The sequence below is a fragment of the Tupaia chinensis genome, unplaced genomic scaffold, assembly GCF_000334495.1.
Source record: "Tupaia chinensis unplaced genomic scaffold, TupChi_1.0 Scaffold143796_1, whole genome shotgun sequence".
Lineage (NCBI taxonomy): Eukaryota > Metazoa > Chordata > Mammalia > Scandentia > Tupaiidae > Tupaia > Tupaia belangeri.
In genome coordinates this window covers 2,714,213-2,741,458 of record NW_006203646.1, presented here as the reverse complement: position 1 = coordinate 2,741,458, position 27,246 = coordinate 2,714,213, and the positions used below count along the sequence as shown (strand labels likewise).

Here is a 27,246-nt window from a genome sequence, read left to right as displayed (position 1 = left end):
GCCCGTCCCCCTCCCTCCCGCCCGCCTTCAGTTCCGCTGCGGCTGGTTCCTGCGTCTGCTGCCGCTGGTTCCGCCGCGCTCCAGGTGAGGAGACGCGAGGCACCCGGGCTTCGTGCCGGTGGAATCGCCGTTGGAGCCGAGGGTCGCCGCCCTGCTGCCCACGTGCCACTGCGGCTGGCCCCAGCGGGCTGGGGGTCGCGTCTGTCCTATCCGGCAGGCCCCTGGCCCGACCCCACTAATAGCGAGGACAGCTACCCTCCGGTCCGGCCTTCTTGCCTATTTCAAAGGCTTCCCTTGCCCCAGTGGGGTTTGCATCCCCAGACTTCGTTCTTTCCTTTTCTCCGGCTTGTCCATCCCTACCCTCGCTCCGGTCGTAAAGGCATGCGGCCCTCGCGGGTTCCGGAGTCCGAACCTGCCTACGGTGCTGTCCCGTCCCTGTCCCTCGGCACAGCTCGTCTCTGCACTGGCCGGGAGGTGCACGTACTTCACGGTTAACCTGTTACTAGCTTGTTGAAAAGTTGGCTCCCCCCTGTCCAATCTCAAGGCGTTACTTTTGCAGCTAGCCTTTCAGTTTTCTGTCTTTGTCACCTTTTAGTTCTTAAGTCGACATCACCGCCGCCATTCCTGTCGCTTTTCCAGTTTACAAAGTGCTGTTGAGGTCTTACGCCTTAACATCATTCCTGTCCAGCACATATTTAATAGTCTGTGGTTGAGTAGACTGAGGCCCAGAGCAACAGGAATTGACCAGGCAAAGCCAACATAGTGTGCTAGGCAGGTCTCCAACCTACCGCTGTTCTGGACTTGGTTTACCATAAAGGTGTGCTCTATGCTTGCTTTTTGGAGTTGGATTACCAGCCCCTGTTACCCCACCCTATAATTTTAATTGATCAGAGGGAGTCTGAAATAATACAAAATGCTAGGATTATGTAAGAAAGAGATACATTATGAAAACATAAGCTCACGGGTGTATGTCCCGCAGCTCCATTGATGTGGGTGAGCTCAGTAGTGATAAAATAAGGTTTGGTAACTTTTTTAGTATATGTGTTGCCGACGCAAGCACAGATTAGTAACTTTTTAAAGCAGTCGTAAGGACTTAGAGATTAAAAATTCGTGTGATGTTTTGTTATATTTTTCCTTTAGGGCATTTGCGAACTTGGAATTGCCAATTGTGGCATAGGTGCTTCATAAAGTTTGTATGCTGTTTTCTTAAGCACAGAGGATTCATGCCATCCGGCCTGTTTTCTGTTTTAAGGCTGACCACACTGAAGTGCCTGTAGTGCTGACTCTCACATTGTAGCGTGCTATAGAGATGGAGGATGGGGCTCACTAAAGCCCACATTGCTAGGTCCCTCCCCTCTACCAGGATTATGTTTCTTACGAGTTACCAGGTGTGGTCCATGCTGTGGTTTGGTCCAGGGATCACACTTTGAGAACGACTAGTCTAAAGAAGAAATGACTTGTCAAAAGTCACCTGAAACTCAGGTGATCTCTCTCCAAACTCAGCCATTTTATTAGTGCTGCTGCTTTCCTAGCTCTTCTAAATAGATATTTTTATGCCTGCCTCTGACAGGAAGATGATAATTAAACACCATTTCAGTTTGATGTAAGAGGTACAGTTGAAGGCCAGCTCGTAGCATGGTGATTAAAGATCTCACATGGCCGACTCTGCAGCTCCTAGTCCAGGACTCAGTAGCTTGAGAAGTCAGGCACATGTGCATAAATGGCACAAATCCCAAAAGAATGGAGAAACAGAGGAGAAAAGATTGCAGATGATCATTCTGCATAATGGGGTGCTTTTTCACTTTTCTTTTCTTCCCCAGTGGCCTCTGGCAAATTTCTTTAAAATGGTACACTGGACTTTTTATTGAAGATGATGACATTTGTTAGAGCAAAGACTGTCTAAAAAGAAATGGATTACTGTAAATGAACACATTTGCTTTAAACTTCCAGTAGAATAGGTAAACATGATAGAGTAAATGTAAAATTAGTGTAAATATGGGAACCAGCAGTTAGCGTAATGGCTATGTCGCTGGACTCCCACGTAGTCGACCGTGCTTCGCGTCCTGGACCTGGTGGCTTAAAACTCACACCGGGCGTGTGTGCATGCGTGCCCAAGATCCCGAGAGGAGAATGGAGGAGAAGGGATTGTGGCGTGACCATCCCCCCTGGGGGGTGATTTCTCACTTTCTGTCTCTATGTCTCTCTCTGTCTGGTGAGCACATGTGCCCTAGAACAAAAAACCTCTCCAAAAAAAAAAAAATTAGTGTAAATATGAAATGTTTACTAGTAAATATAAATAGGAATTTATGGTACTTTCTTCTAATGGGTATGTTAGTAGAAGACACTGTTTCCAAATTATTTTTGCATATTGAAATTCAAAATTTGCTTTCTATCTTGCAGTTGGTCATAATATTGCCTGAAGAGTGCAATAAAATGTTTTGTCAAATAAATGAAAGCATTTATAAATACCATACAGTACTCAATATGAGAAAAACACGGTTCTGTCACCTGGGGAGCAAGCTTATGAAAAGTAGCAAGACTTGGGGGTGAAAAAATCTACAGTTGATTGGCGATGAGACTAGCAGCTGCTCTATAACCACGTGTGCTTAGATCTGTGTGTTTTGTATTTTCTGATCTTTGATACTTTGCTTCTGTAGGTCCAGTTGGAGAGAGACAGTTGTGGGTATAGGGGAAGAAACATGAGATTTAATCAGAAGACCTGTTACCAGCTACAAGCCCTTGAGGAGATTACTCTAGGAACTTCTCTTTCTGGGTCAGCAGGTGGTGTGGTGGTTAAGGTGCTTGACTCCCATGTGGTCGACCACAGTTTGAGGCCCAGACCTGGTAGGTTGAAACTCACACTGGGTGCATGTGTGTGTGTGCTCAGAATCCCGAGAGGAGAATGGAGAAGGGATTGCAGCATGGCTATCCCCCTGGGGAATGATGCTTTGCTTTGTCTCTCTCTCTCTCTCTGTCCTCTCTATTTTTTTTTTTTTTTTTTTGGAGAGGTTTTCGCTATAGGGCGCATGCGCCCGCCAGACAGAGAGAGACATAGAGACAGAAAGCAAGAAATCACCCCCCAGGGGGGATGGTCACGCCACAATCCCTTCTCCATTCTCCTCTCGGGATCTTGGGCACGCAAGCACATGTGCCTGGCGTGAGTTTTAAGCTACTGGGTCTGGGACGCAAACCGCAGTCGACTATGTGGGAGTCCAGCAACATAGCCATTACGCTAACTGCTGGTTCCCTCTCTCTGTCCTCTCTTTAAAAAAGAATGTCTGGTTCCTTAATTGTAAAAGAGGGTAAAACTCCTATCACACAATGTTAAATGGTATAAAAATTGTCCAATTCATAAAGTGTGAAACAAAAAATGGCTATTATTTGTTATATTACTGTTTACTTAACACAGTGCCTGGAACATGAATGTTCAGTTTGAAAAAGACATATTTAACCACTACACACTTACATGATGCTAACTGTGCCAGGCACGGAGTGACTTACAGTTATCTAATCCGTTTTTTTTTTTTTTTGGAGAGGTTTTGTGCCATAGGGCACGTGTGCTCACCAGACAGACAGAGCGAGAGACAGAAAGCGAGATATCACTCCCCAGGGGGGGATGGCCATGCCACAATCCCTTCTCCTCCATTCTCCTCTCAGGATCTTGGACACGCATGCACACGTGCTGGGCCTGAGTTTTAAGCCACTGGGTCCGGGACTTGAACCGCGGTCCCCTACATGGGAGTTCAGCGACATAGCTATTATGCTAACTGCTGGTCCCAAGGTGCTATCTAATCCTTGTAAGAGCCCTAGGAATAAGTTAACATTATCATTCTCATTTCACACGTGGGGAAACCTAGGCACCAAGAGTCACATAACTTCCCAAACTCAAATAGTTAATAAGCGCGGGAGCTGGGATCTGAACCTGGGCATCTGGTTCTAGAGCCTGTGCTCTACCTGACTCTACATCTCTATCTCTTAAATGTTAAGTGAACACGAGTGGTATATCACAGAGGAACTTGTGTGTAGCACAAACTTCACCAAACAGAGCAGGAGGACTGGGAATCTCATGATCGCAGTTTCCAGTTGAACAGCAGGGAGAATCTGGTAGAGTATCAAGGAGTAATAACTGGGTCCAGAAGTTAGCGTAATGGCTATGTTGCTGGACTCCCACGTAGTCGACCGTGGCTTGAGTCCCAGACCCGGTGGCTTAAACTCATGCCAGGCACTTGTGCATGTGTGCCCAAGATCCCGAGAGAAGAATGTAGGAGAAGGGATTGCGGTGTGGCCATTCCCACCCCTGGGGGTGATTTCTCGCTTTCTGTCTCTCTCTGTCTTCCTGGTGAGCATAGGCGCTGTATAGCAAAAACCTCTCCAAAAAAAAAAGAAGTAATAACTAAGCCAAAAATTGAGAAGTGGGGGAATTTTGACTTGGAGTCTTAGTAACTTTTGGTATTCTGGTATCACTTCTTTTTTTTTTTTATGAGCTTTTTGCTATAGGGCGCATGCACTCGCCAGAAAGACAGAGACAGAGACAGAAAGTGAGAAATCATCCCCCAGGGGGGTTGGCCACGCCTGCAATCCCTTTTCCTCCATTTTCCTCTCGGGATTTTGGGCATGCACGCACACACGCCTGACGTGAGTTTAAGCTACCGCGTCTGGCACTCGAACCATGGTGGACTACGTGGGAGTCCAGCGACATAGCCATTACGCTAACTGCTGGTCCCTCTAGTATCACTTCTGTAAAGAAAAAAATCCTGCCCTCCCCTCCCCCCCGCCATCAAAATGTGAAACAGGACTCACTGTGTTAGACATAAAATTAGAAAATTTACTTAAGCGTATCCACATCAACTTGTTCATTTGTGTCTGCCCCCTTTCTAGGTGTTTTTCTGAAGAAAAGTTGCCTCCTCATATGTATCAAGAATGGCTCTCCCTATCATTGTAAAATGGGGTGGACAGGAATATTCAGTGACCACACTTTCAGAAGATGATACTGTACTAGATCTTAAACAGTTCCTAAAGACTCTTACAGGAGTGTTGCCTGAACGCCAGAAGTTACTCGGACTCAAAGTTAAAGGTAATTTTCTTCACTCTGTACATTTTTGCATTGCTTTTTGTGCATTTTTGTATTCGCTGTTATCTGTTGTTAACTTTAATAAGTCTTTTTCTTTGGAGATTACTTTAATAGGAGTATCCCTAAAAATTATTTTAGGGGTAAAAGAAAGAGTATTAAAGGTTACTTGAAAAATATCACCATTAAGATTGGTTGTTTTTTCCTCTGATAGTTTGTGTTTGCTTGTTAAACCTTTGGCACAGAAATTTCAGGTGAAACTTTTATTTTCTGATACCTCTTTTTTGGTACAGAGTTGTCATTATATTATGGGCCTCTTACTCTCCCCAAATGATCTTTTCTGTTTCAAAAGGGAAGATTACATTTAAAAATTATAAGCACGTGATCAGACCCATTTTAAAATAGACTTTTATAGTGTTTGTGTCTATCATATCATTAAAGGGTGAGTTTTGAGGAACAGTTGATTTACAGTTCTGTCTTAGGGACTCAGTTTTCAACGCCTCCTGGAAAGCAGTGATCTTCCTCTTGAATAACAAGATAAAATACTAATTGATTTTGTTTAGTTAAATAAAGGTGTTATTTTAATGTGAAGTTGGGGGAAAAAGCAACCCTTGTATTGGTTGGCTAATTCTTAGTGTCTTAGATATGACTAACACAGCAGTAACAATTTGTTAATGTAAGCACAAAAACAAAATATTCAGTGACCACACTTTCAGAAGATGATACTGTACTAGATCTTAAACAGTTCCTAAAGACTCTTACAGGAGTGTTGCCTGAACGCCAGAAGTTACTCGGACTCAAAGTTAAAGGTAATTTTCTTCACTCTGTACATTTTTGCATTGCTTTTTGTGCATTTTTGTATTCGCTGTTATCTGTTGTTAACTTTAATAAGTCTTTTTCTTTGGAGATTACTTTAATAGGAGTATCCCTAAAAATTATTTTAGGGGTAAAAGAAAGAGTATTAAAGGTTACTTGAAAAATATCACCATTAAGATTGGTTGTTTTTTCCTCTGATAGTTTGTGTTTGCTTGTTAAACCTTTGGCACAGAAATTTCAGGTGAAACTTTTATTTTCTGATACCTCTTTTTTGGTACAGAGTTGTCATTATATTATGGGCCTCTTACTCTCCCCAAATGATCTTTTCTGTTTCAAAAGGGAAGATTACATTTAAAAATTATAAGCACGTGATCAGACCCATTTTAAAATAGACTTTTATAGTGTTTGTGTCTATCATATCATTAAAGGGTGAGTTTTGAGGAACAGTTGATTTACAGTTCTGTCTTAGGGACTCAGTTTTCAACGCCTCCTGGAAAGCAGTGATCTTCCTCTTGAATAACAAGATAAAATACTAATTGATTTTGTTTAGTTAAATAAAGGTGTTATTTTAATGTGAAGTTGGGGGAAAAAGCAACCCTTGTATTGGTTGGCTAATTCTTAGTGTCTTAGATATGACTAACACAGCAGTAACAATTTGTTAATGTAAGCACAAAAACAAAACAAAACAAAACAAAACAAAAAACCTGCCATGGCATCTGTTCCAATCCTTTTAATATTAGGGTCTTATATAATGGATTAGAGAAACCAGCACCTGAACTTTAGTGAGAAAACAGTCATTTGCTTGTATTGTAGGCAAACCTGCAGAAAATGATGTTAAGCTTGGAGCTCTCAAACTGAAACCAAATACTAAAATCATGATGATGGGATCTCGTGAGGAGAGCTTGGTAAATGTTTACTTTTGTTACCATTTGTCCCTTTGAAGATATTATGATTTGATTTATAGTACACTCTTGCATCACAGTTTTAATTTTGGTAGAATTGTCATTTTAGCAGTGGATGAAAATAAAAGCTGCACGGTGAACGTGGCATTAACTCAGCAGAAAATAAATACTGGGGACCTTATTAGTGTTTAGTTAGCTGTAAATATAGGGGTAGCCCAAATGGCCAAATTTCACATGGTCAATCCGCCCACAGGACATACGTAATGAACCGTTAATTGTGTAGATTTTCTCGCAGTGTGTGCTTGAAAGACTCTTGAGTTCAAATTATACCTCTCCTTTGATGTTTATACTGTCATTTATTTGTTATGCTAAAGATAAAATTGTAAAAACATTTTTCCATCTTAATAGGAAGATGTCTTAGGTCCACCTCCCGACAATGATGATGTTGTCAACGACTTTGATATTGAAGATGAAGTGGTAGAAGTAGAAAATCGGTAAGTGCTTTTCACTTTAGAGGAAATCGGCTGTCCTGTCAGGACAAGTGAGTATTTCATGTGCTTTCTTTTTTTCTTTAGGGAAGAAAATCTACTGAAAATTTCTCGCAGAGTGAAAGAGTACAAAGTAGAAATTTTGAATCCTCCCCGGGAAGGGAAAAAGCTTTTGGTCCTGGATGTTGATTATACATTATTTGGTAAGTCAGTTAATAATGTGCTTCATCTGTAGTTACCCACAGCAATATTCTTTTTTTTCGATTTGCTTGTTTTGCTTTTTTTTTTTTTTTTTTTTGCAGCAACTCAGGGTTCAAGAAATGTTTGAAAACTTTCCTTTTTAATGTAAAAGTAAATTGTTCATTGCAGAAAATACAGATTAAATAAAAGTAAGTCATCTGAAATCCTAAGACCTAATGATAACCACTCGTAATATTTTGATGTGTACCTTCTAGAATGTATTGGTATATATCTTCTTTCTTTTTATAACTTAATGATAGATTGCACATCTCAGTCATAAAATACTGTTCACTGTGAATTAAATATGTGTATATTTTTTGGCCACAGTATATTCAAGTTTGTGGATGCATCATAACCAGATTATTCCCTGTATATTGACTAACATTTGAATTGTTATGAGGAATATTTTTATCCCATACTTTTCATTTAGTTAGATTCAGGCAAATCCTTCAGATTTTTGCTACATAAAGAGAGAACCCCTCCCCCCCGCAGAAGATGGCCATACCACAATCCCTTCTCCTCTATTCTCTTCTTGGAATCTTGGGCATGCACGCATATGCACCTGGTATAAGTTATTTTTTTTTAATTTTTAATTATTTTATTTATCTTTATTTATTATTGTTATTATTTTCACATGAGTTTTGCCAGAGAAAGACCAAGAGAGAGAGAAAGCAAGCTGCCAGGTCCGGGACTCGAACTATGGTCAGCCATGAGGGACTGAATTCCAGCACCTTAACCACCACACCACTTGCTGGCCCTTGCACCTGGTATAAGTTTTACACATCCAGGACTTGAACCATGGTCGACTACGTGGGAGTCCAGCAATCTGCTGAGCCCTACCTCTTACCTTAAACTTTAAATATGCATCATAAGTTAACATACCTTTATTTTAAATTATTAAGTTAATTGGGCCTGTCATTTTGGTGAAGCATAATTGTCTGCAAGGTAGATGACCAGTGATGACATGGGTGGACCTAGTTTGTTTTTCATTATCCTATAATAACATGTAAACTTTAGTGACAAGATGAGAATTCACAATTTACTGTTTAAATCTGAATTCTTAGTATTGCTTTTCACACACTGAGCAAAATTGATTGACTAAAATTGGATCTCAAGGACATTAGGTTGTGTGGTTTGAAAATATTTCTGTCAGCCAAAGTAATTCAGTCTGAAGCAGTTGGCAACTAAATGTTTAAATTATATTTTATAATATATCTCATTATGATTCCATTGATATTAGGTACTTACCTACAATAATAAACTCATAATCATCTATAATTAATTTTCTTTTAGACCATAGGTCTTGTGCAGAGACTGGAGTAGAATTAATGCGGCCCTATCTTCATGAATTCCTAACATCTGCATATGAAGATTATGACATTGTTATTTGGTGTAAGCTATATTTTTTTTGTTTAGATTTCCATGGAAACAGAATTGCCTATATTATTTTTCTTTATAAAACATGACTTAAAATAACCTGTGCGTAAATATGAAAGTTTTTTCATATATATTTTTTTAGCAAATTTCTAAAGTAAAGCCTGTTTTGCTTTCCTGCCTTGCAGTAAAAACTTAAACACATACTTGCAGAACACCACTGGTATACTTAGCTATAGAACAAGAGTAGATGATGGTGTCAGAATGAAAAATGACCTTATGGACCCAGTCGCCCTACCCTCGTTAGGAACTTTCCTTCCTGATTTTTACTGTGGAATATATGATGCTTTAGTATATTGTTGTTTTCTCCTTTCTGCCTCAACTGGTTTCAAAACACTTGGAAAAAGATAAGCTTTTAAAAAAAACAACAACAAAAAAAGACAATGATGTAGTCTTTCAGAAATAAGGAAAGGCCATATGAATTACTTCAGAAAAAAATGAATATACAGACAAAAGCCTTTTGAAGTCATTGTGGATTATGGACCATTCCAAAAACATGCAAGTCGGTGATAATTAATCTTTGTTCTAGAAAGTAAACCTACCGTGTAACTAAGGAGATTATTTAGTTCAGTTGGCATTGTTTTGTAGCAAACATTTTTGAAAAATGAAGCAGTGCATTGATTTAATATCTCACCTCCCTGCAGACATTTAAAGTTGCCTCTTGGCAGTGTTGTAAGTAGAGAAAGATTATTCTAGTTGTGTATTAATAAAATCTCATTCATTAAAGGTACCAAATTTAATTAACTTTTTTTTTAAATTCATTCATTGAGAAAGAGAAGCACCCTCAACACAGTCCTGCACCAGCCTTTCTTAGTCAGCCAGGATCACGGGTGCACCCAGTATTTACAGATGGACTTGGGAACGGAGCCCTCACATCCACATGACCTTCAGTACTGAGAGCACTGAGCTGTCCCTGCACCACTGCTGCTGGGCCTGAACTAGGTCTTTGATGAAAAGCCACACAGTTGTCATAGTCTGTAAATTTCCTTTGTATTGGGTCATTGGAAAAATCATGATGTATTTTTCTGTGCAAAAAATGTGTCATTACTTTCCTGATGACCCAGTACTCTCCCTTATAATCAAAGTATTTGCATTGTTTAGTGATCATATGAGTTTGCAACTGTTAAGATTTAAAACCTGGGGGGCCAGGTGGCGGCATACCACTTGCACAACTGGATCCATATGGGGAAGGTCCTGGGTTCCCATGCTGGGACTTCTCTGAACATGCTGAGTGCATGTGCCTATGATCCAAGCTGGCAGAGACTGGGGGTGGGTTGTGGTGTAAAGGCCCTATCAAGGGTGCATATTTCTGTCTCTCTCGTGGAAGAAACAAACTTAAAAAATTAGTTAATACTTGATGGCTTTCTAGTTAATATTAGGATAAGAGGAAGAGAGTTTTAGGTAAGCAAATGTTTGTTCAGCATCTCTGACATCTGAGATGACAGCTGAGAAAAAAGTTTATCCTTTAAATTTTATTAAACTAACCTTAGAAATTTAGAGAACTTTTTATGATCATATTTAAAATAAGGGGACAGCCTGTGGCATGGTGGTTAAGGTGGCTGGATGGCTGGATTCCACATGACCAACTGTGGATTGAGTCCCAGACCTGGCAGCCTGAAAAGAACATGTGTGCATGTGTACCTCAAATCCAAAATTCCAGAAGGAGGGAGAAATGGAGAAGGGACTGTGGCATGACTGTCTTCCATGCAGGGTGCTTTCTCACCACCCCTCCACTCTAAAGGCACTTCACTGTGTAATTAAATAAACTAGGGTTTTAGTTCTGGTTCTGTTGTGTTTTTTGTTTTGCTTTTTTAGTTTTTCTATAGGGCATATGCAATTGCTGGAGACAGAGGGAGAGAGAGAGAAAGAAAGCACCCCCCAGAAGGAACGGCTGTGTCATAATCCCTTCTACTTCATTCTGCTATTGGATTTTGGGCATGCATACACACATGCCCAGACTGTTTCTCAAGCCATTGAATCTGGAACTTGAACTATGTAGTCAGCCATGTAGGACCCAGCCACTTTAACTATTGTGTCACCAGATGGCCTCTGGTTCTGTCTTTGCTGTGTGACACTGGACAGGTCACTTAATTTCTCTGAGCTTGAGTTTACTGATCTGAGGAACAAAGATAACTAAATCTGTGTTACAGGTTAGTCATGAAAATAAAAATATCTGTATAGCAACTAGCACTGTGTCTGACAGATAATAGTTGATTAGAAATTATATTTATTAGCTGTGAATCATTTTTTTTAATCTGGAAATTATAGACACAAAATAATAACTGAATTTTTAAAATAATTTTTTATCTTATGACTTTTCATCATAGATACAACAGTCTGTAAAATTTTAGTTCAGTTGCCCAGTTTTGTGTGTAAGGTGATTCTTTTGCTTTCTGTGTGTGTGAGCTAAGTATTTTTATTATGACAATTCATGTACCGCTTTCGTCTGTATAAAAAATATATACACGCTTCAGATAATTAAACTATTAAACTACTTTTTAAAAAATCATTTTACTTGATAATATCTCTATAATTTAGTCCAGTAATGTATAGAAGTAGGAGAGCCCATAGACTGAGGATTGAATGTTAGTATTCAGTGAGCTCAAAACTGGTTAATGAGTGACAGTGAGCAGATAAACAGCAGAGGCATGCTTGATGAAATTTGTCTCAATTTCTTGTTACAAGCTGCTAGTTCAGTGAGCCATTAAGTTCACTGAGTCTGACAAATGGAAATTTCATTGGACTTACAGTCTTCAACGTGAACTTGACATATTGTAGATGTGTTTGCGTTGCCTGGAAGTAAACGTGTGAAAGAAAGTTGAGATCCAGGAACCCTCAATTTAAGTTTAGAATGATAGAGAAATAATGGTAGAGCTGTTTTTAAAGGGGGGTTGGGTCATAATTTATTAGTTTACCAGGTTCAGAGTTCTTTTGAGCTTGATTATCTGTATCTTATATATAGATGCTGTTTAAATCTTACTGTTTTTTATTGAGGACAATTAAAAGAAGCTTATCTTTATAAATATGTAAAAGAAAATTAATTGTAAATATGCTTGCAACTATTATTTGTGATATATTTAAACTTTTAGACTTGCTTAGAAAATTTACTATACAAAGATTTTTTTAGACGAAATTCAAATTTTCACATGCATTATCATTCTTCATGTTTTAGCTGCAACAAATATGAAGTGGATTGAAGCTAAAATGAAAGTAAGTGTTAGAAAACAATTCACTTGGAAATGTTTTGAAACTGCATTTATCTTATTGCAAGTTCTGGAACTGAAATAATTTTACTCTTTTTAGAGAGCATTTAGTAGATAAATAAGTGCCACTATCAAGAGTGCAGATACGTTTAAAGTCTGTGTGGGTATTCCTGAATGTCCGAGTCTTTTACAAGAAAAGAGCTCAGTTAAATTCTCTTCCTTTTCTCCCCATTTTATAATAAGACTTTTTTCATTTGCTCTGGTGTATAATACTTAAAGAGGGGATGCTCTTCTAAAATGATAAAGTAGGAAGGAATCTACTTCTAGTTTACTTTCCCTAGACTGCTATTATTGACTTAGCTAGATGAAACTAAACTACTTGTGCAGCAAGACGTGGTGATCAGTGAGGAGAAAGTTGCAGCAGGACTCTCAAGAAAGTCTGGAATTTTCCCCATGTTTTAACCTCTTGAATGTTTGTGTTTATAGGAACTGGGAGTGAGCACCAATGCAAATTACAAGATTACCTTCATGTTGGACAGTGCTGCTATGATAACAGTGCATACTCCACGGAGAGGGTTAATAGACGTAAGAAGTCATTTTGCTTCTATTTAAAGATGTGTTTATTTCCTAGTGTTCCTTTTGTGTTTATACTGAAAAGATAAACTGCATAGAGAGTTCAGAAATTTATCTGAGGGGATAGTAAAGTGTCAGTTGAGTTTTGACGTAAGAAAACGTATTTAAGGTTTAAGAGATTAGAATTTTGTACGTCACTTTCCCGTTCTTGTACATGTCACTTTCCTTTTCTGGAACCTAAATCCACGTGGCCACGAGGCTACACTGAGTTGCTCGGAAGCAGGCATGACAAACTGCCTAATTCAAATCGCGGTAAGATTTGCTCAATTAAACTCCACTAAATTAAATTTTCTGTTTTTTTTTTTTTCTTTTAACATGAATGTGAAAGGAAAAATGGAAACAAAATTGTATATAGACTTTATCTCAGTTATGAAAATCAAATAAAAACATGCATAGAAAAATACTAAGAAAAAAGGAATTTTAATGATAAAATGATGGCAGCAGTATTGCTGGACAGAATAGGTAAGAAAAGTACTGAGTATCATCAAGGAAGATAGGAGAAGTAAACCAAAACATACTCACCCTGCCTGGTATGAAACTGGTAATAAAAACAGCATACGGGCCAGCAAGTGGTGTGGAGGTTAAGGTGCTGGATCCTTCACGGCCAGCTCTGCGCTGTGAATCCAGGACCTGGTGGCTTAAATCCTGCTCTGTGTGTGTGTGTGCACATACCCAAAATCCTGAGAGGAAAGCAGAGAAGGGATTGTAGCATGGCCACGCCCTCTGAGGACGTGATTTCTTGCTTTCCCCCTCTCTGTGTGTGTCTGTCTCTGGTGAGTGCATGTGATCTATAACAAAACAGACAAAATAAAAAACAAAACAGGTGCATCACGCTGCATATACTAGGGAGTGATGTACTTGTAGCTTTAGGAAATAGTTTTTGAGACGTTTTTTCACTAGGGTGTGTGTGCTCACTGGGGAGGGGGAGAGAGAGAGAGACAGGAAGAGAGAAAGTGAGAAATCCCCCCCTCCCCCCCCCGAGGGAATGACCACGCTGCAATCCCTTTTCCTCCATTCTGTTCCCAGGATCTTGGGCACACACGCACATGTGCCTGGCATGCGTTTGAAGGCACCAGGTCTGGGACTGGAACCATAGTCAGCCATGTGGGAGTCCAGCAACATAACTGCTATACCATTTGCTGACCCCACTACTCGTGTTTTTGAGTACCTGCCCATGGTAGGCACTTTGGAGAATCAAGATGAGCCATCCATAGTCCATGACTTTTGAAAGTACACAAGTAAGAATTAGGGAGAACTTAGATACTAGGAGTGCTTAGGGGAAACAGTCTAAAAATCACCCTAAAATCATAAATAGAATGGTTTAAGTGCATGGAGACTTGTATAATAAAGGAAATACTTCCTCTGTCAGGGAAAAAAGTGTAATTTACCTACTAAAGTAAAATACATTTATAAAATTACATGTTAAAAAAATTGGGAGATGTTAAACATTAACAATGTTTATAATAGTGAAAAATTAAAGGAATAAAAATTTGGAGCAATAGGAAATTGGATATATAAATGATTATTGTCTAAATAATGGAATGGAACCAGGCATTTAGTGTAGGATATTTATTTAAAATTTTTTGATGAAACATTCAAGCAAAAGAGATATTTTGAAGAGCAGTGTTTGTAAGTCATTAGAAAATATTGGGTGGTCAAGAAAGTCATGGCGCATTTTCCCATAGAAAACTAAGTCACGACTTTCCTGAAGACCCAGTAGTTCTTTTTTCCTTTTTTTTCTTTTCTTTTTTTTTTTTTTTGAGAGGTTTTTCGCTATCGGGCATGTGCGCTCGCCTGACAGACAGAGAGAGACATAGAGACAGAAAGCGAGAAATCACCCGCCAGTGGGGATGGTCACACCGCAATCCCTTCTCCATTCTCCTCTTGGGATCTTGGGCATACACGCACACGGCGTGAGTTTTAAGCCACTGGGTCTGGGACGAGAACCTTAGTCGACTACGTGGGAGTCCAGTGACATAGCCATTACGCTAACTGCTGGTTCCCAAGACCTAGTAGTTGTTAACCTTTGGTTCAGGATTGCCCTTAACTTAACAAAGGATCCGTGAACTCTCTGAGACTACTTCTGTTGTATAAAAGCCTGGAGGTAAATACATTAGAATATCTAGTAGTTATTTTTGATATTGCCTAGATTATTGGTTATTTAAATTTTTCCTTTGTGCTTTTCTGTATTTTTTTATGGTCACCAATATTGCTTTAGTAATTGAGAACAAAGTAGTCCGTGTTTTAGGGAACAAATGGCTCCTGGCATGATTACCAATTTGTTAGCACTTTTTAAGAGAATATAGAATTTCTGGGACCAGCAAGTGGGGTGGTGGTTAAAGGGCTGGACACTCCCACATGGCCAACCACAGTTCGAGTCCCAGACCTGGTGGCTTTCTCTCTCTCTCTGCCTCTGGTCAAATTAAAATAAACAAATGAATAAATTTTTAAAAATTAAATATTAAGGAGAGAATATAACATTTCTAACCCTGGATACCAGAGAAATTGACCTCTGTTGTCTTATTTCTTGAGGATTTTGTTAGCTAAAAATAAAAATAACCCACGAATCTGGCTTATATGAGTTTCTATATATTTGTCTTTAAGGATTTGTAGGTTTTGTTTCAGTATTAAGAAAATAATAAAACAAATTCAGGCAAGTAAAATTTTAGTACAATTAAAATATTTCAGTAGCATTCTTTGCCGTAGGTGGGACAATAGGAAGGAAAAAGCTTTCTCCCTAGTGAATTATAGAAGTAGAAAAAGAAAACTTTTTTTTGAAAAAGAAAACATTTTTAAATGGTAACATTTGTCATCATTTATTATGACTTAAATCTCATGTAATTATCACCATATAATATCATATTACTATCAATAACATTTTCACCTTCAGCAAAAAGTGGTTTTTTCTTTTAAAAATGAATGAATTTAAACATTTTTCTGAATGTGTAGTACAGTTGGCTCTTTATAGCCAGCGATGGCACCCATGGACTTAGCCACCTGTGGAGTGAATTTCCTCCACATCCAAGGATGCAGAGCACACTGGTTGAGCAGACTGGAAGGGACTTAATGGGTATCCCCAGGGATCCCAGAGCCAGTTCCCCTTCAATATGGTGGGGGGAGGGGGGGACCATTGTACATTCATTCATAGGACTCAAACATTAAAGTACATGATGGGAAGTCTTTCTCCCATCTGAGCTCTCCAGCCACTTATTCTCCTTACAGGCAATCACTGTTATTTCTTCTGTGGTCTTATGGAGACTTCATGCAAATACCCACAGACATGACTATCTAAAAAATTATCACCTTTGAATCTTTGGTTTTAAGCATTCAGAACTGAGAGCAAGAATTTACAAATTATGGTTCTTTTGAAATTAAGCCATCAAATGCGCTAGAAACTATGCTGAATTAAAGACAAAATCAGGGGGCAGGCAGGTGGTGTGCTGGTTAAAGGTGCTGGACTCCCACACGGCCAACTGCAGTTCGAGTCCTGGACCTGTTGGCTTGCTGTCTCACTATCCCTCTCTCTCTCTGTTTCTGATCAAACTGGAAAGTAATAACAATAAGTAAAGTTAAATAAAATAATTCTTTTTTAAAAAAGACAAAATCAGTTTTTCCTCTATAAAATATTAAAATTATTAACTAAAAGGATCACATACATTTTTCTCTTAGGAAAGGAATAAACAGGCCCCATGAGGCTCTCAAGCCTTGTTAGGGCATGCATTTGTCCAGAATGTCATGTTACTGTGAAGAAACATCTAAACAATTATTTTAGGTCCTTACTCTTTAAATTAAATAGTTATATTTTCTATGACCAAAATCTCCATGTTAGAATTATAGAAACCCTTATAATGATTTTAATTGGGTCAAATATGAATGAACCTTTCACATTGCAATATACTTAAAGTGTGTTGCCTTTGCGATCAACTCGCCCAGCCAACCATACCTTGCAGGAGGAAAGGAATGCTCTAGCATTGTTCTTTAGGGCATTTTATATTTTTGCTTTTAGGAAAGGGGGAAACTATTGATAAAATTTCTGTTAAATCTAAATTTTATTCTAAGGTAAAGCCACTTGGTGTTATATGGGGAAAATTTTCGGAGTTTTACAGCAAAAAAAACACCATTATGTTTGACGACATAGGAAGAAATTTTCTAATGAACCCGCAGAATGGACTAAAGGTAAGACATTATTTTACTTACTAATATGCTTGTGCAATCCGAACTATGTTGTAGAACTTTAAGCTCTGCTTAATTTGATAACCTTTTTGAAGAATTGTATTCATGTGGTCACAGGCAAGAAAAGCATAAGAATTTACAAAAATGTATTTAAAGTTGAACGTGCTCTTTTGCAGGGTTAGCTCCTTGGTTTGTCGACTCATCCAAATGTTTTGTCTTCAGTTTGCTCTGTGGGAGCCATATGGGCTTACTGACATTGACTTGAGGCATCAAAAGTGAAACCTTCAGACATTTTATTAGGGATACAAATCTTGGAGTTTCTGCTATTTCTCTTAGCTGGACAGCTTTCAGTAAGGGCACTTTGCTTTTTTCAATTTAAGCTGAAACTAAAGATGTTTTTGAAAATTTATCTGAGGCAAGTGCAGATCTTAGAATTATAAAATGTCAGAGCTAGAAGGAGCCATCGTCATCTTGTCTACCTTCTTAACTTTAGAAACAGCCTTTTAGTTTATGATTTGTCTTAGATCTTGTTTAATAAGTGACAAAATTTGCGTTAGAATCCAGGTGACTTGTTTTAAGGGTAAGTGATAAAGAGGGAGAGGGGGCAAAGCACCTCCTAATGGGACATGATCACTCTGCAGTCCCTTCTCTATTTCTCCATTCTGTGAGAATTTGGGGGCCTGTGTGCACATGCGCCCAACATGTTTTCTAAGCTGCTGGTGCTGGGATTTGAACTGTAGTCGGTCATGTGGAATCTGGCTCCCTTAATATGGGGGGGGGGGGACCATTGTACATTCATTCATAGGACTCAAACATTAAAGTACATGATGGGAAGTCTTTCTCCCATCTGAGCTCTCCAGCCACTTATTCTCCTTACAGGCAATCACTGTTATTTCTTCTGTGGTCTTATGGAGACTTCATGCAAATACCCACAGACATGACTATCTAAAAAATTATCACCTTTGAATCTTTGGTTTTAAGCATTCAGAACTGAGAGCAAGAATTTACAAATTATGGTTCTTTTGAAATTAAGCCATCAAATGCGCTAGAAACTATGCTGAATTAAAGACAAAATCAGGGGGCAGGCAGGTGGTGTGCTGGTTAAAGGTGCTGGACTCCCACACGGCCAACTGCAGTTCGAGTCCTGGACCTGTTGGCTTGCTGTCTCACTATCCCTCTCTCTCTCTGTTTCTGATCAAACTGGAAAGTAATAACAATAAGTAAAGTTAAATAAAATAATTCTTTTTTAAAAAAGACAAAATCAGTTTTTCCTCTATAAAATATTAAAATTATTAACTAAAAGGATCACATACATTTTTCTCTTAGGAAAGGAATAAACAGGCCCCATGAGGCTCTCAAGCCTTGTTAGGGCATGCATTTGTCCAGAATGTCATGTTACTGTGAAGAAACATCTAAACAATTATTTTAGGTCCTTACTCTTTAAATTAAATAGTTATATTTTCTATGACCAAAATCTCCATGTTAGAATTATAGAAACCCTTATAATGATTTTAATTGGGTCAAATATGAATGAACCTTTCACATTGCAATATACTTAAAGTGTGTTGCCTTTGCGATCAACTCGCCCAGCCAACCATACCTTGCAGGAGGAAAGGAATGCTCTAGCATTGTTCTTTAGGGCATTTTATATTTTATTTTTGCTTTTAGGGGGAAACTATTGATAAAATTTCTGTTAAATCTAAATTTTATTCTAAGGTAAAGCCACTTGGTGTTATATGGGGAAAATTTTCGGAGTTTTACAGCAAAAAAAACACCATTATGTTTGACGACATAGGAAGAAATTTTCTAATGAACCCGCAGAATGGACTAAAGGTAAGACATTATTTTACTTACTAATATGCTTGAACAATCCGAACTATGTTGTAGAACTTTAAGCTCTGCTTAATTTGATAACCTTTTTGAAGAATTGTATTCATGTGGTCACAGGCAAGAAAAGCATAAGAATTTACAAAAATGTATTTAAAGTTGAACGTGCTCTTTTGCAGGGTTAGCTCCTTGGTTTGTCGACTCATCCAAATGTTTTGTCTTCAGTTTGCTCTGTGGGAGCCATATGGGCTTACTGACATTGACTTGAGGCATCAAAAGTGAAACCTTCAGACATTTTATTAGGGATACAAATCTTGGAGTTTCTGCTATTTCTCTTAGCTGGACAGCTTTCAGTAAGGGCACTTTGCTTTTTTCAATTTAAGCTGAAACTAAAGATGTTTTTGAAAATTTATCTGAGGCAAGTGCAGATCTTAGAATTATAAAATGTCAGAGCTAGAAGGAGCCATCGTCATCTTGTCTACCTTCTTAACTTTAGAAACAGCCTTTTAGTTTATGATTTGTCTTAGATCTTGTTTAATAAGTGACAAAATTTGCGTTAGAATCCAGGTGACTTGTTTTAAGGGTAAGTGATAAAGAGGGAGAGGGGGCAAAGCACCTCCTAATGGGACATGATCACTCTGCAGTCCCTTCTCTATTTCTCCATTCTGTGAGAATTTGGGGGCCTGTGTGCACATGCGCCCAACATGTTTTCTAAGCTGCTGGTGCTGGGATTTGAACTGTAGTCGGTCATGTGGAATCTGGCTCCCTTAACCACTGGGCCGTGGGCCAGCCCAAGACTCTTGATTCAGGGAGAGGTGATATAAACTTCTAGTTCTTTCTACTTACATCAGGGTTTTTGAAAAAAGCTGGCACATTCTGTACTCACTGAAAGAATTCTTAAATATACATGTGTCACTGTTTCCCCAAACTTTGGTTCGGGAGGTATTTTCCAGCATTTCACAGATGATCTCTTAACATGTCTCCTTTAGAAAACCTCTTTAAAGTAATTATTAAGAATCTGTTCATTTTGGCATAGAAACAGTTCTAAAATTGAAAATTATTAAAATACTGTTTTGTTAACCGCAGTTTCTCAAGAAAAGATTTCACTGAGATCTTGAAACTAAGACTGCCAGCAGGGCGTGTGGAGATTAAGGTGGCTGGATCCCACATGGTTGACTATGCTCTCTGAATCTCGGACATGAAGCTTGAAAATTGTTCTGGGTATATGTGTATGTGCGCCCCAAATCCTGAGAGGAGAATGATAGAAAAGGGATTATGATGTGGCCCTCCCCTTAGGAGCGAATTTCTCACTTGCTTTCTCTCTCTCTCTCTGCCCCTCCACTCCAATCAGCATATGCACCCTATAGGAAAACAAAGCAAAAACAGAAAAAAAGACTACATGTTTGTAAAATAGTTAACTTCTAATATAAGCTTGCCAGGCTTAAGATTTGAAATATAGGACCAGCAGTTGGCGTAATGGCTATGTCTCAGGACTACTGTGTAGTTGACCATGGTTCGAGTCCCAGAATCAGTGTTTTAAATTCAGACTAGGCGTGTGTACGTGCATGCCCAAGATCCTGAGAGGAGAATGGAAGAGAAAGGATTGTGGCATGGCCATCCCCCTGGGGGGTGTTGTCTCGTTTTCTGTCTCTCTTTCTCTCTCTGTCTTTCTGGTAAGCACACGTGCCCTGTAGCAAAAACATCTCAAAAAAAAAAAAATTGAAATATGAGGGCATTGCGAATATGCATACAGTATTAAATTAAAAAAATATAAACGTTTGTTATGGATCAAGCAGCTAATAGTCTCAAAACTTCATATTTTTGTTACCTATAGAAGGAAATGATACTATAAGAGAATTCAGCTAATCTAAACAACCTTAAATTCCTAAAAATGTTTCTTTGCTGTGAGACAACAAGATGATGGTCGTGTATTTTGGTTGCCCGGCTAGTGAATACTTAGATTTGTTTTGAAAAAACAGTGTAATAAACAGTGATTATACTGAAACAAATTAAGTCAATCAGGTAAATAAAAGACTTTTCACCCTTAATTAGCTTACTTATTTTAGAACCAGAATATTAGAGTATTTTATTTTTGTCATCGAGTAGCGCTGAAGACCAAATGTTTGGAAAGTAATAACACTGCAGGCCTTGGGTTGAAAATCTTATTTCCTAACCACCGATCCTGCCCTTTCTCTTTCCAGCTTTTTAAATATGTTAATAGTTTAAAAGTTGCTGTTGTAACTTTAGGGGTTGAATACACCAGTACTTTAGAACATTACCATATTGCCCAGGATTATGAGAAACTTACTTCAGTACTTCATCATATCATGCCTGTGGTTACTCCAAATCCCAGAGCTTCAGGAAGGTTCTGTGAAGCATCTTCTGGATTCCCACTGCCTGTGCTTCTCGCTTGGAAGTGGGATCTGTGCTTGTTTCTGATCAGATTCACTTTGACAGCTCTTACTGGTGCCCTTCAAGCAGGAGGGGAGCCCAGCTGACAGCTGGGGGGATTTTCCTCTGTCCATTCTAGGCTGCTGGTGTATCTTTCCAATGACAAAGAAAAGTCTATACAAATATTTAAAGCCTTCCCTGCTTTCCTTAGATATGACTGTGGACTCCTTTAGGTTTATTCTCTATTCTCAGTAAGTGACAATGATGGTCATCTGTTTTTCTGTGTTACGATGTCAAGAATTAATAGCTAATTTGAATTTTCTTTAAATCAGAGTAAGGATATATTAATATTTTGTTAAGTATGACTTATTCAGTCCTTAAATGCATGCTTTCGGAGTACCGTGGATTTTTTAAAAAGATTTCATAGTAGTACAATTCACATATAAACAGAACTATATAGAATTATATAACTAACTCTGACATATATCATTAAATCTGAACAACTTATTAATTCATGAATGGTTACATTGTATACCTTATCTGCTTTTCTCCAGTTACTGTTTTAAAGCAAAATTCAGACATTTTTTTTTTTTTAAATTCAGACATCTTATTTCATTTAAAGTTAATTAAAATTTTTTAGAAAGACTTTCTTGAGTTATATAAAGATATGTGAGCTAACGTCTTGAGAAAAGCAAAACTCTTTATTGGAACTATAACGTAAAGAAAATACATAAAATTTATGGTTTAACATGTTTTTGTCATAAATATAACTCATAACCACCACCTAAGTCAAAGTATAACATCCTTTTCTGATTACAATCCCCTACTCCTGCCTACTCTCCTGACTTTTATAGTTTGAAGTGATACTTTTTAGATGAATGCTTTTTTTTGGAGAGGTTTTTCGTTATAGGGCACGTGTGCTTGCCAGACAGACAGAGACAGAGAGACAAAAAGTGAGAAATCACCCCCCAGGGGGGATGGTCATGCCGCAATCCCTTCTCCTCCATTCTCCTCTCAGGATCTTGGGCATGCATGCACACGTGCCAGGCATGAGTTTTAAGCCACCAGGTCCGGGACGTGAACCGCGGTTGACTACGTGGGAGTCCAGCGACATAGCCATTACACTAACTGCTGGTTCCCAGGTGACTGCTTTTCATCATAAAATATAAGAGCCTTAAAAATTTAGAAAATATGCTTTCTTTTATGGGAAACTTGCATAATTAAAAATTTTTATGGATAATTTAATGATAAAAATGTACATGATACAATGTGGGAGAAAAAGAATGATATAAATTATAATGATGCCTCAGCTCTATAAAAATTTAATTGAAAAATACTAAAATGAAAATCATTGCTTCCTTTTAGCCGGAACCACCATCTTCCAATAATTCACCAAAATGACAAACACAAAGAGAAAGAGGAGAGGCACCCGAATATGTTCTCTAGGCCTTTTAGAAAACATGGAATGGGGAACCAGCAGTTAGCGTAATGGCTGTGTCGCTGGACTCTCCCACGTAGTCGACCGCGGTTTGCGTCCTGGACCCGGTGGCTTAAAACTCACGCCGGGCACATGTGCATGCGTGCCCAAGATCCCGAGAGGAGAATGGAGGAGAAGGGATTGCGGCGTGGCCATTCCCCCTGGGGGGTGATTTCTCGCTTTCTATCTCTCTGTTTCTCTCTGTCTGTCTGGCGAGCTCACACGCCCTATAGCGAAAACCTCTCAAAAAAAAAAAAAAAGAAAAGAAAACATGGAGTGGTTCGTTTGGCAGCATGTATGTGAATCTACAAGAAAGGTGATATTGCAGACATCAAGGGAGTGGGTACTGTTCAAAAAGAAATGCCCCATAAATATTACCATGGCAAAACTGGAAGTCTATAATATTACCCAGCATGCTATTGGCATTGTTGTAAACAAACAAGTTAAGGGCTAGATTCTTACCAAGAGAATTAATGTGTGTATTAAGCATTGTAAGAGCAGAGATAGCTTCCTAAAATGTGTGAAGGAAAATGACCAGAAAAAGAAGAAGCCAAAGAGAAAGGTACCTGGGTTCAATAGAAGTGCCAGCCTGTTCCACCCAGAGAAGCTCACTTTGTGAGAACCAATGGAAAGGAGCCTGAGCTTCTGGAACCTATTCCCTTTGAATTCATGGCATCATGGGTGCTAAAATAAACTGAACTATGGTCTTTAAAAAGAAAGAAACAAAATCATTAGTGTTAATATTTCTCTCAATCCCTAGATAAAGCTTGTATTCAGGTTAACTTTTTGTGAATATTGAAATAGTATAAATTAAGTAAATAAAATAGAAGCAACTAGAATGGTAGAAGAGAGAAGGAAGCCTAAGCAGTTTGGGAAGTAGAGTAGCCACTTAGGGATTCAAATGCTACAAGACAGCTGCCATTGTCAGGGTCTGAGTGAAAAGATAATGTCAAAACAGGATGGAAAAGGTGGTAATCTGTTCTGTAAACTTTACACATGACTTTCTGTTTACAAAACTTAGGCTAATATAAAAGCAGTTGTTTGTATTGCTATCTGAGGTGATAGTTTAGCCTGATTAACTCTACTCTAAGTGATAGACTAAAGTGGATTCTGGTAGTTTTTCTTATCACAATGTGAAGTGTTGAACAATGTTTGTTTCCTCATAGATAAGGCCTTTTATGAAAGCGCACCTAAATCGTGATAAAGACAAAGAACTTTTAAAATTAACTCAGTACCTCAAGGAGATAGCAAAATTAGATGACTTTTTGGAGTTAAATCATAAATATTGGGAAAGGTAAGTGCTAATTGCTTGTTTATATCATTACAGCAATGAATGAAAAAATTATCTGGTGACTGACATGTAGATATATATGAGAGATATATATGGTATATACATACATATATCATATATATATATATATGGTAGTTGGGAAAGTCAGGATGCATTTTTGCATAGAAAAACAGAGAAGAATACATCATAACATTCCTGACAAATATATATATATATATATATATATAATATACACACACACACACACACACACACACACACACACACTCTTATTTTTATTCTATTTTTTTAAAAGACAGTCTCACCATATTGAGGTAATCCTACAGCCTCAGGCTTCCAGTTGGAACTACAGGCATGTGCTACCAAGTCCTGCTGTTTTATTTTTATAAGATCTGGTGTTGCCATGCGGCCCAGACCAGCAGTCAGTTTACATCCTGCTGCTCCTCAGCCTCCCCGTTTCTCTGGGATTACAGGTGTGCCCACTGCCACTAGGTTGGACTGAGAAACAAACTCAGGCTTTCCATGGGCCCCAACCCTGTTGGGCACAGTGTCCTAGCAGTGCACTACTGTGGCCAGGCCTGTAACTCTTAATCTGTATTTAATAAAAGTGTTTTTGTATCCAGTGACATTTCCCTTTGAAAGTATTTCCCCCTTTTGTCTTAACCTCTAGCTTGTTCAGAAACCCACATCTTTTGTGTACTTCTAGTAGAACTTGAAGACTGAGCGTATCTGTGATGTTGCCTATAAATTATTTTTAACATTAAATAAGCCACTCCTTTATGAATCCCATGAGAATATAACAGGGGTTATAATGTTATATATTATAACCCCTGTTACATTCTCATACTGCAAAATAATATTAGGATAAAATAAAATATATTAAAGAATGTTCTGAATAGTGTTTAAAAGTATAAGTGACTTCTGTATGTAGTGGAGAAATTAGAAATATTTTATTCCATTGAATAAATGATTTCAGTTGACCCTTGAACAGTGCAGGGATTGGTGTGCTGACCCCTCATGCAGTCAGAAAATTCATGCCTAATTTTTAATTATTTTTTAGTTTTTTTCTTTCATAAGACAGATAGATGCGTGCACGTACACACACACACACACACACACACACACACACCCTCAGCATGGTCTCATGCCAAGATCCCCACCTCAGCCGTTTTAGCCAGTCAGGGTCACAGGCACGTGTACGCATGCCTGGTGTGTACCCGTCAACCTGAAGCCACGCCCTCTCCATGTGGCTTCCAGCATTCAGATGTCGTGCTGCCACTGCACTGCTGCAGCTGGGTCATGCATATGACTTTCGACTCTCCAAAAACTGAACTACTGATATAACCAGAAGCCTTACCAGTAAACAGTCAGTTAACACCTATTTTTTTGGCCCACTCTCTTCATGCAAGAATAATAAGATCTTTAAATAGGATTGGAATTTTTTGAGACATTATAATGCTAGTTAATATATTGACTTTCTCATTTGGAAGTAGGGCTGTCTGTGGTCGAGGTACACACAAAACCTCTGGAGTCTCGTTTTGAATCTAAGCTCTGCCATTTTCTGGGTAAAAATTTGGGCAAAGTACCTGTTTGCATCTATAAAATAGGAATAATTTCTAAGATTCTGTGAGGACTAAGTGAACTAATCTGTTAGTCCAGTGCTTGGCTCATAAGCAATCAACAGATGTTAGCTATTACTAACAACACTCATCTTCAGAAGTTTTGTCATTAAAATCATTAAAATAAATTCCTTTGGAAGGAGACTTAGATTATTTTCATAAATTTAGCACGTTACAGCTTTGACATCTTTCATTTTATTTCGTGCAGGTATCTCTCCAAGAAGCAAGGACAGTAGTTATGTGTCATACTGGCAGTTATTCAAGATACCTGAGATCCGTGGACTTCTTGCTTTATGCTAGGAATCATTGTGATAGTGCTGGACACTGAAGCAAATACCTGACTGCTTATACTTGGTCTTCCAGTTTTTGTAAATTTAATTTTATATTTTTTGAAGATCATAGCAATATGCTAAAATAAAAGTTCTTTTTTCCCCATGTGAATATACTATTACTCTTTAAAAATATTTTCTCCAGCTCTAGCATTGATTACTTAGTTCTTACACACACACACACACACACACACACACACACAGAAAGTGGAGAAAAATGTATATGCAACAATATAATTTTGTGACTTTGGAAACAAGTTACATATTTTTGTCTCATGTTATTGTCTGACCAAGGCCAAACTCATCTTAAAACTAGTGCTTTTTTCTTCAAAACAAAAAAAAAGTATTTGAATTTTTAAAAACCTAGTTTGTTATTCTTAAAATTACCAAGAATTTTTTATTCCTCCATCATACACAGATTTTCTTCCGTGCCCTGCTAGTTACATATCAGAATTCTGAACTCTCTGTTTGGTCTGTGTATGTGTCAGTATTCTTAAGGTAAAACTGGAAAGCGTCAGTTGTGATACAGCTCAGTTCTAATAAGAAAAACAGAAAACAAAAGCCTGAAGAATAAAACTAAGGAACAATAGTGTGTCTCTTTTTGATGGCTAAGTGGAAACTCTTCTGCCCAAAACCATTGTCATAAAAGCACTGACAGGCAATAAACTTTAAAGCAGGACATATCACTGATTCAACCCTAAGCATGAACAAAAAGTTTTTGTTCTGTTTCAGCTGTATCTTGTCTAAGTGCTAACACTGTGTTTCAGTGAAAATATCTAGCCATAAGATTTCTGAAAACATTATTTGCAATGCTTAAGCCTGCAGATATGTAATGTGACCACTGTTTTGTGTTGACAGTATTGCTTTATACAGTTCTTGTATCTGGAAGGAATCGATCCTTTTAAATAAACATGGTGTATATTGTTCTTATGGGACTATTTCAGTGGTGTAAATAATAAATATCTTTTCTTAAAACACTGGTTATCTGTTCTATATTACTGCATATATTTTGCCTCTTTGTTGAATCACAACATGAACACTAGGTTCAGGCAAGGACTTCTTTGAAGAAATTAACACACCTCTATGATATTAAAGCAGTATATGTCAGAACCAGCAGATGGTGTAATGGTTACATTGCTGGACTCCCATGGTAGTCGACCATGGTTTGAATCGTGGACCTGGTGTCTTAAAACTCACGCCAGGCATGTGTGTGTGCATGCCCAAAATCCTGAGAGGAGAATGGAGGAGAAAGGATTACAGCATAGCTGTCCTTACTGAGGAGGTGATTTCTTGCTTTTTGTCTCTCTCTGGTAAGCACACGTGCCCTATAGCAAAAATCCCAAAAAGAAAAGAAA

General features: G+C 38.3%; 1 protein-coding gene across 2 annotated transcripts; it reads left to right on the top strand.

Annotated features, from left to right (window-relative positions):
• On the top strand, positions 1-26,821 carry UBLCP1 (ubiquitin like domain containing CTD phosphatase 1). 2 transcript variants are annotated; one of them, XM_006165069.3, is made up of 12 exons: positions 1-84; positions 4,879-4,984; positions 5,788-5,877; positions 6,698-6,789; positions 7,195-7,280; positions 7,362-7,477; positions 8,808-8,906; positions 12,121-12,158; positions 12,638-12,736; positions 16,844-16,960; positions 23,819-23,946; positions 25,771-26,821. In XM_006165069.3, the coding sequence occupies exons 2-12, from the start codon at positions 4,921-4,923 to the stop codon at positions 25,796-25,798; spliced, it is 957 nt and encodes a 318-aa protein (XP_006165131.1). In that variant the 5' UTR covers positions 1-84; positions 4,879-4,920; the 3' UTR covers positions 25,799-26,821. The 2 variants fall into 2 exon arrangements, with proteins under 2 accessions (XP_006165131.1, XP_006165132.1); XM_006165070.3 differs by lacking the exon at positions 5,788-5,877 and having other exon boundaries at positions 4,879-5,074.
• The last annotated feature ends 425 nt before the right edge of the window (positions 26,822-27,246 follow it).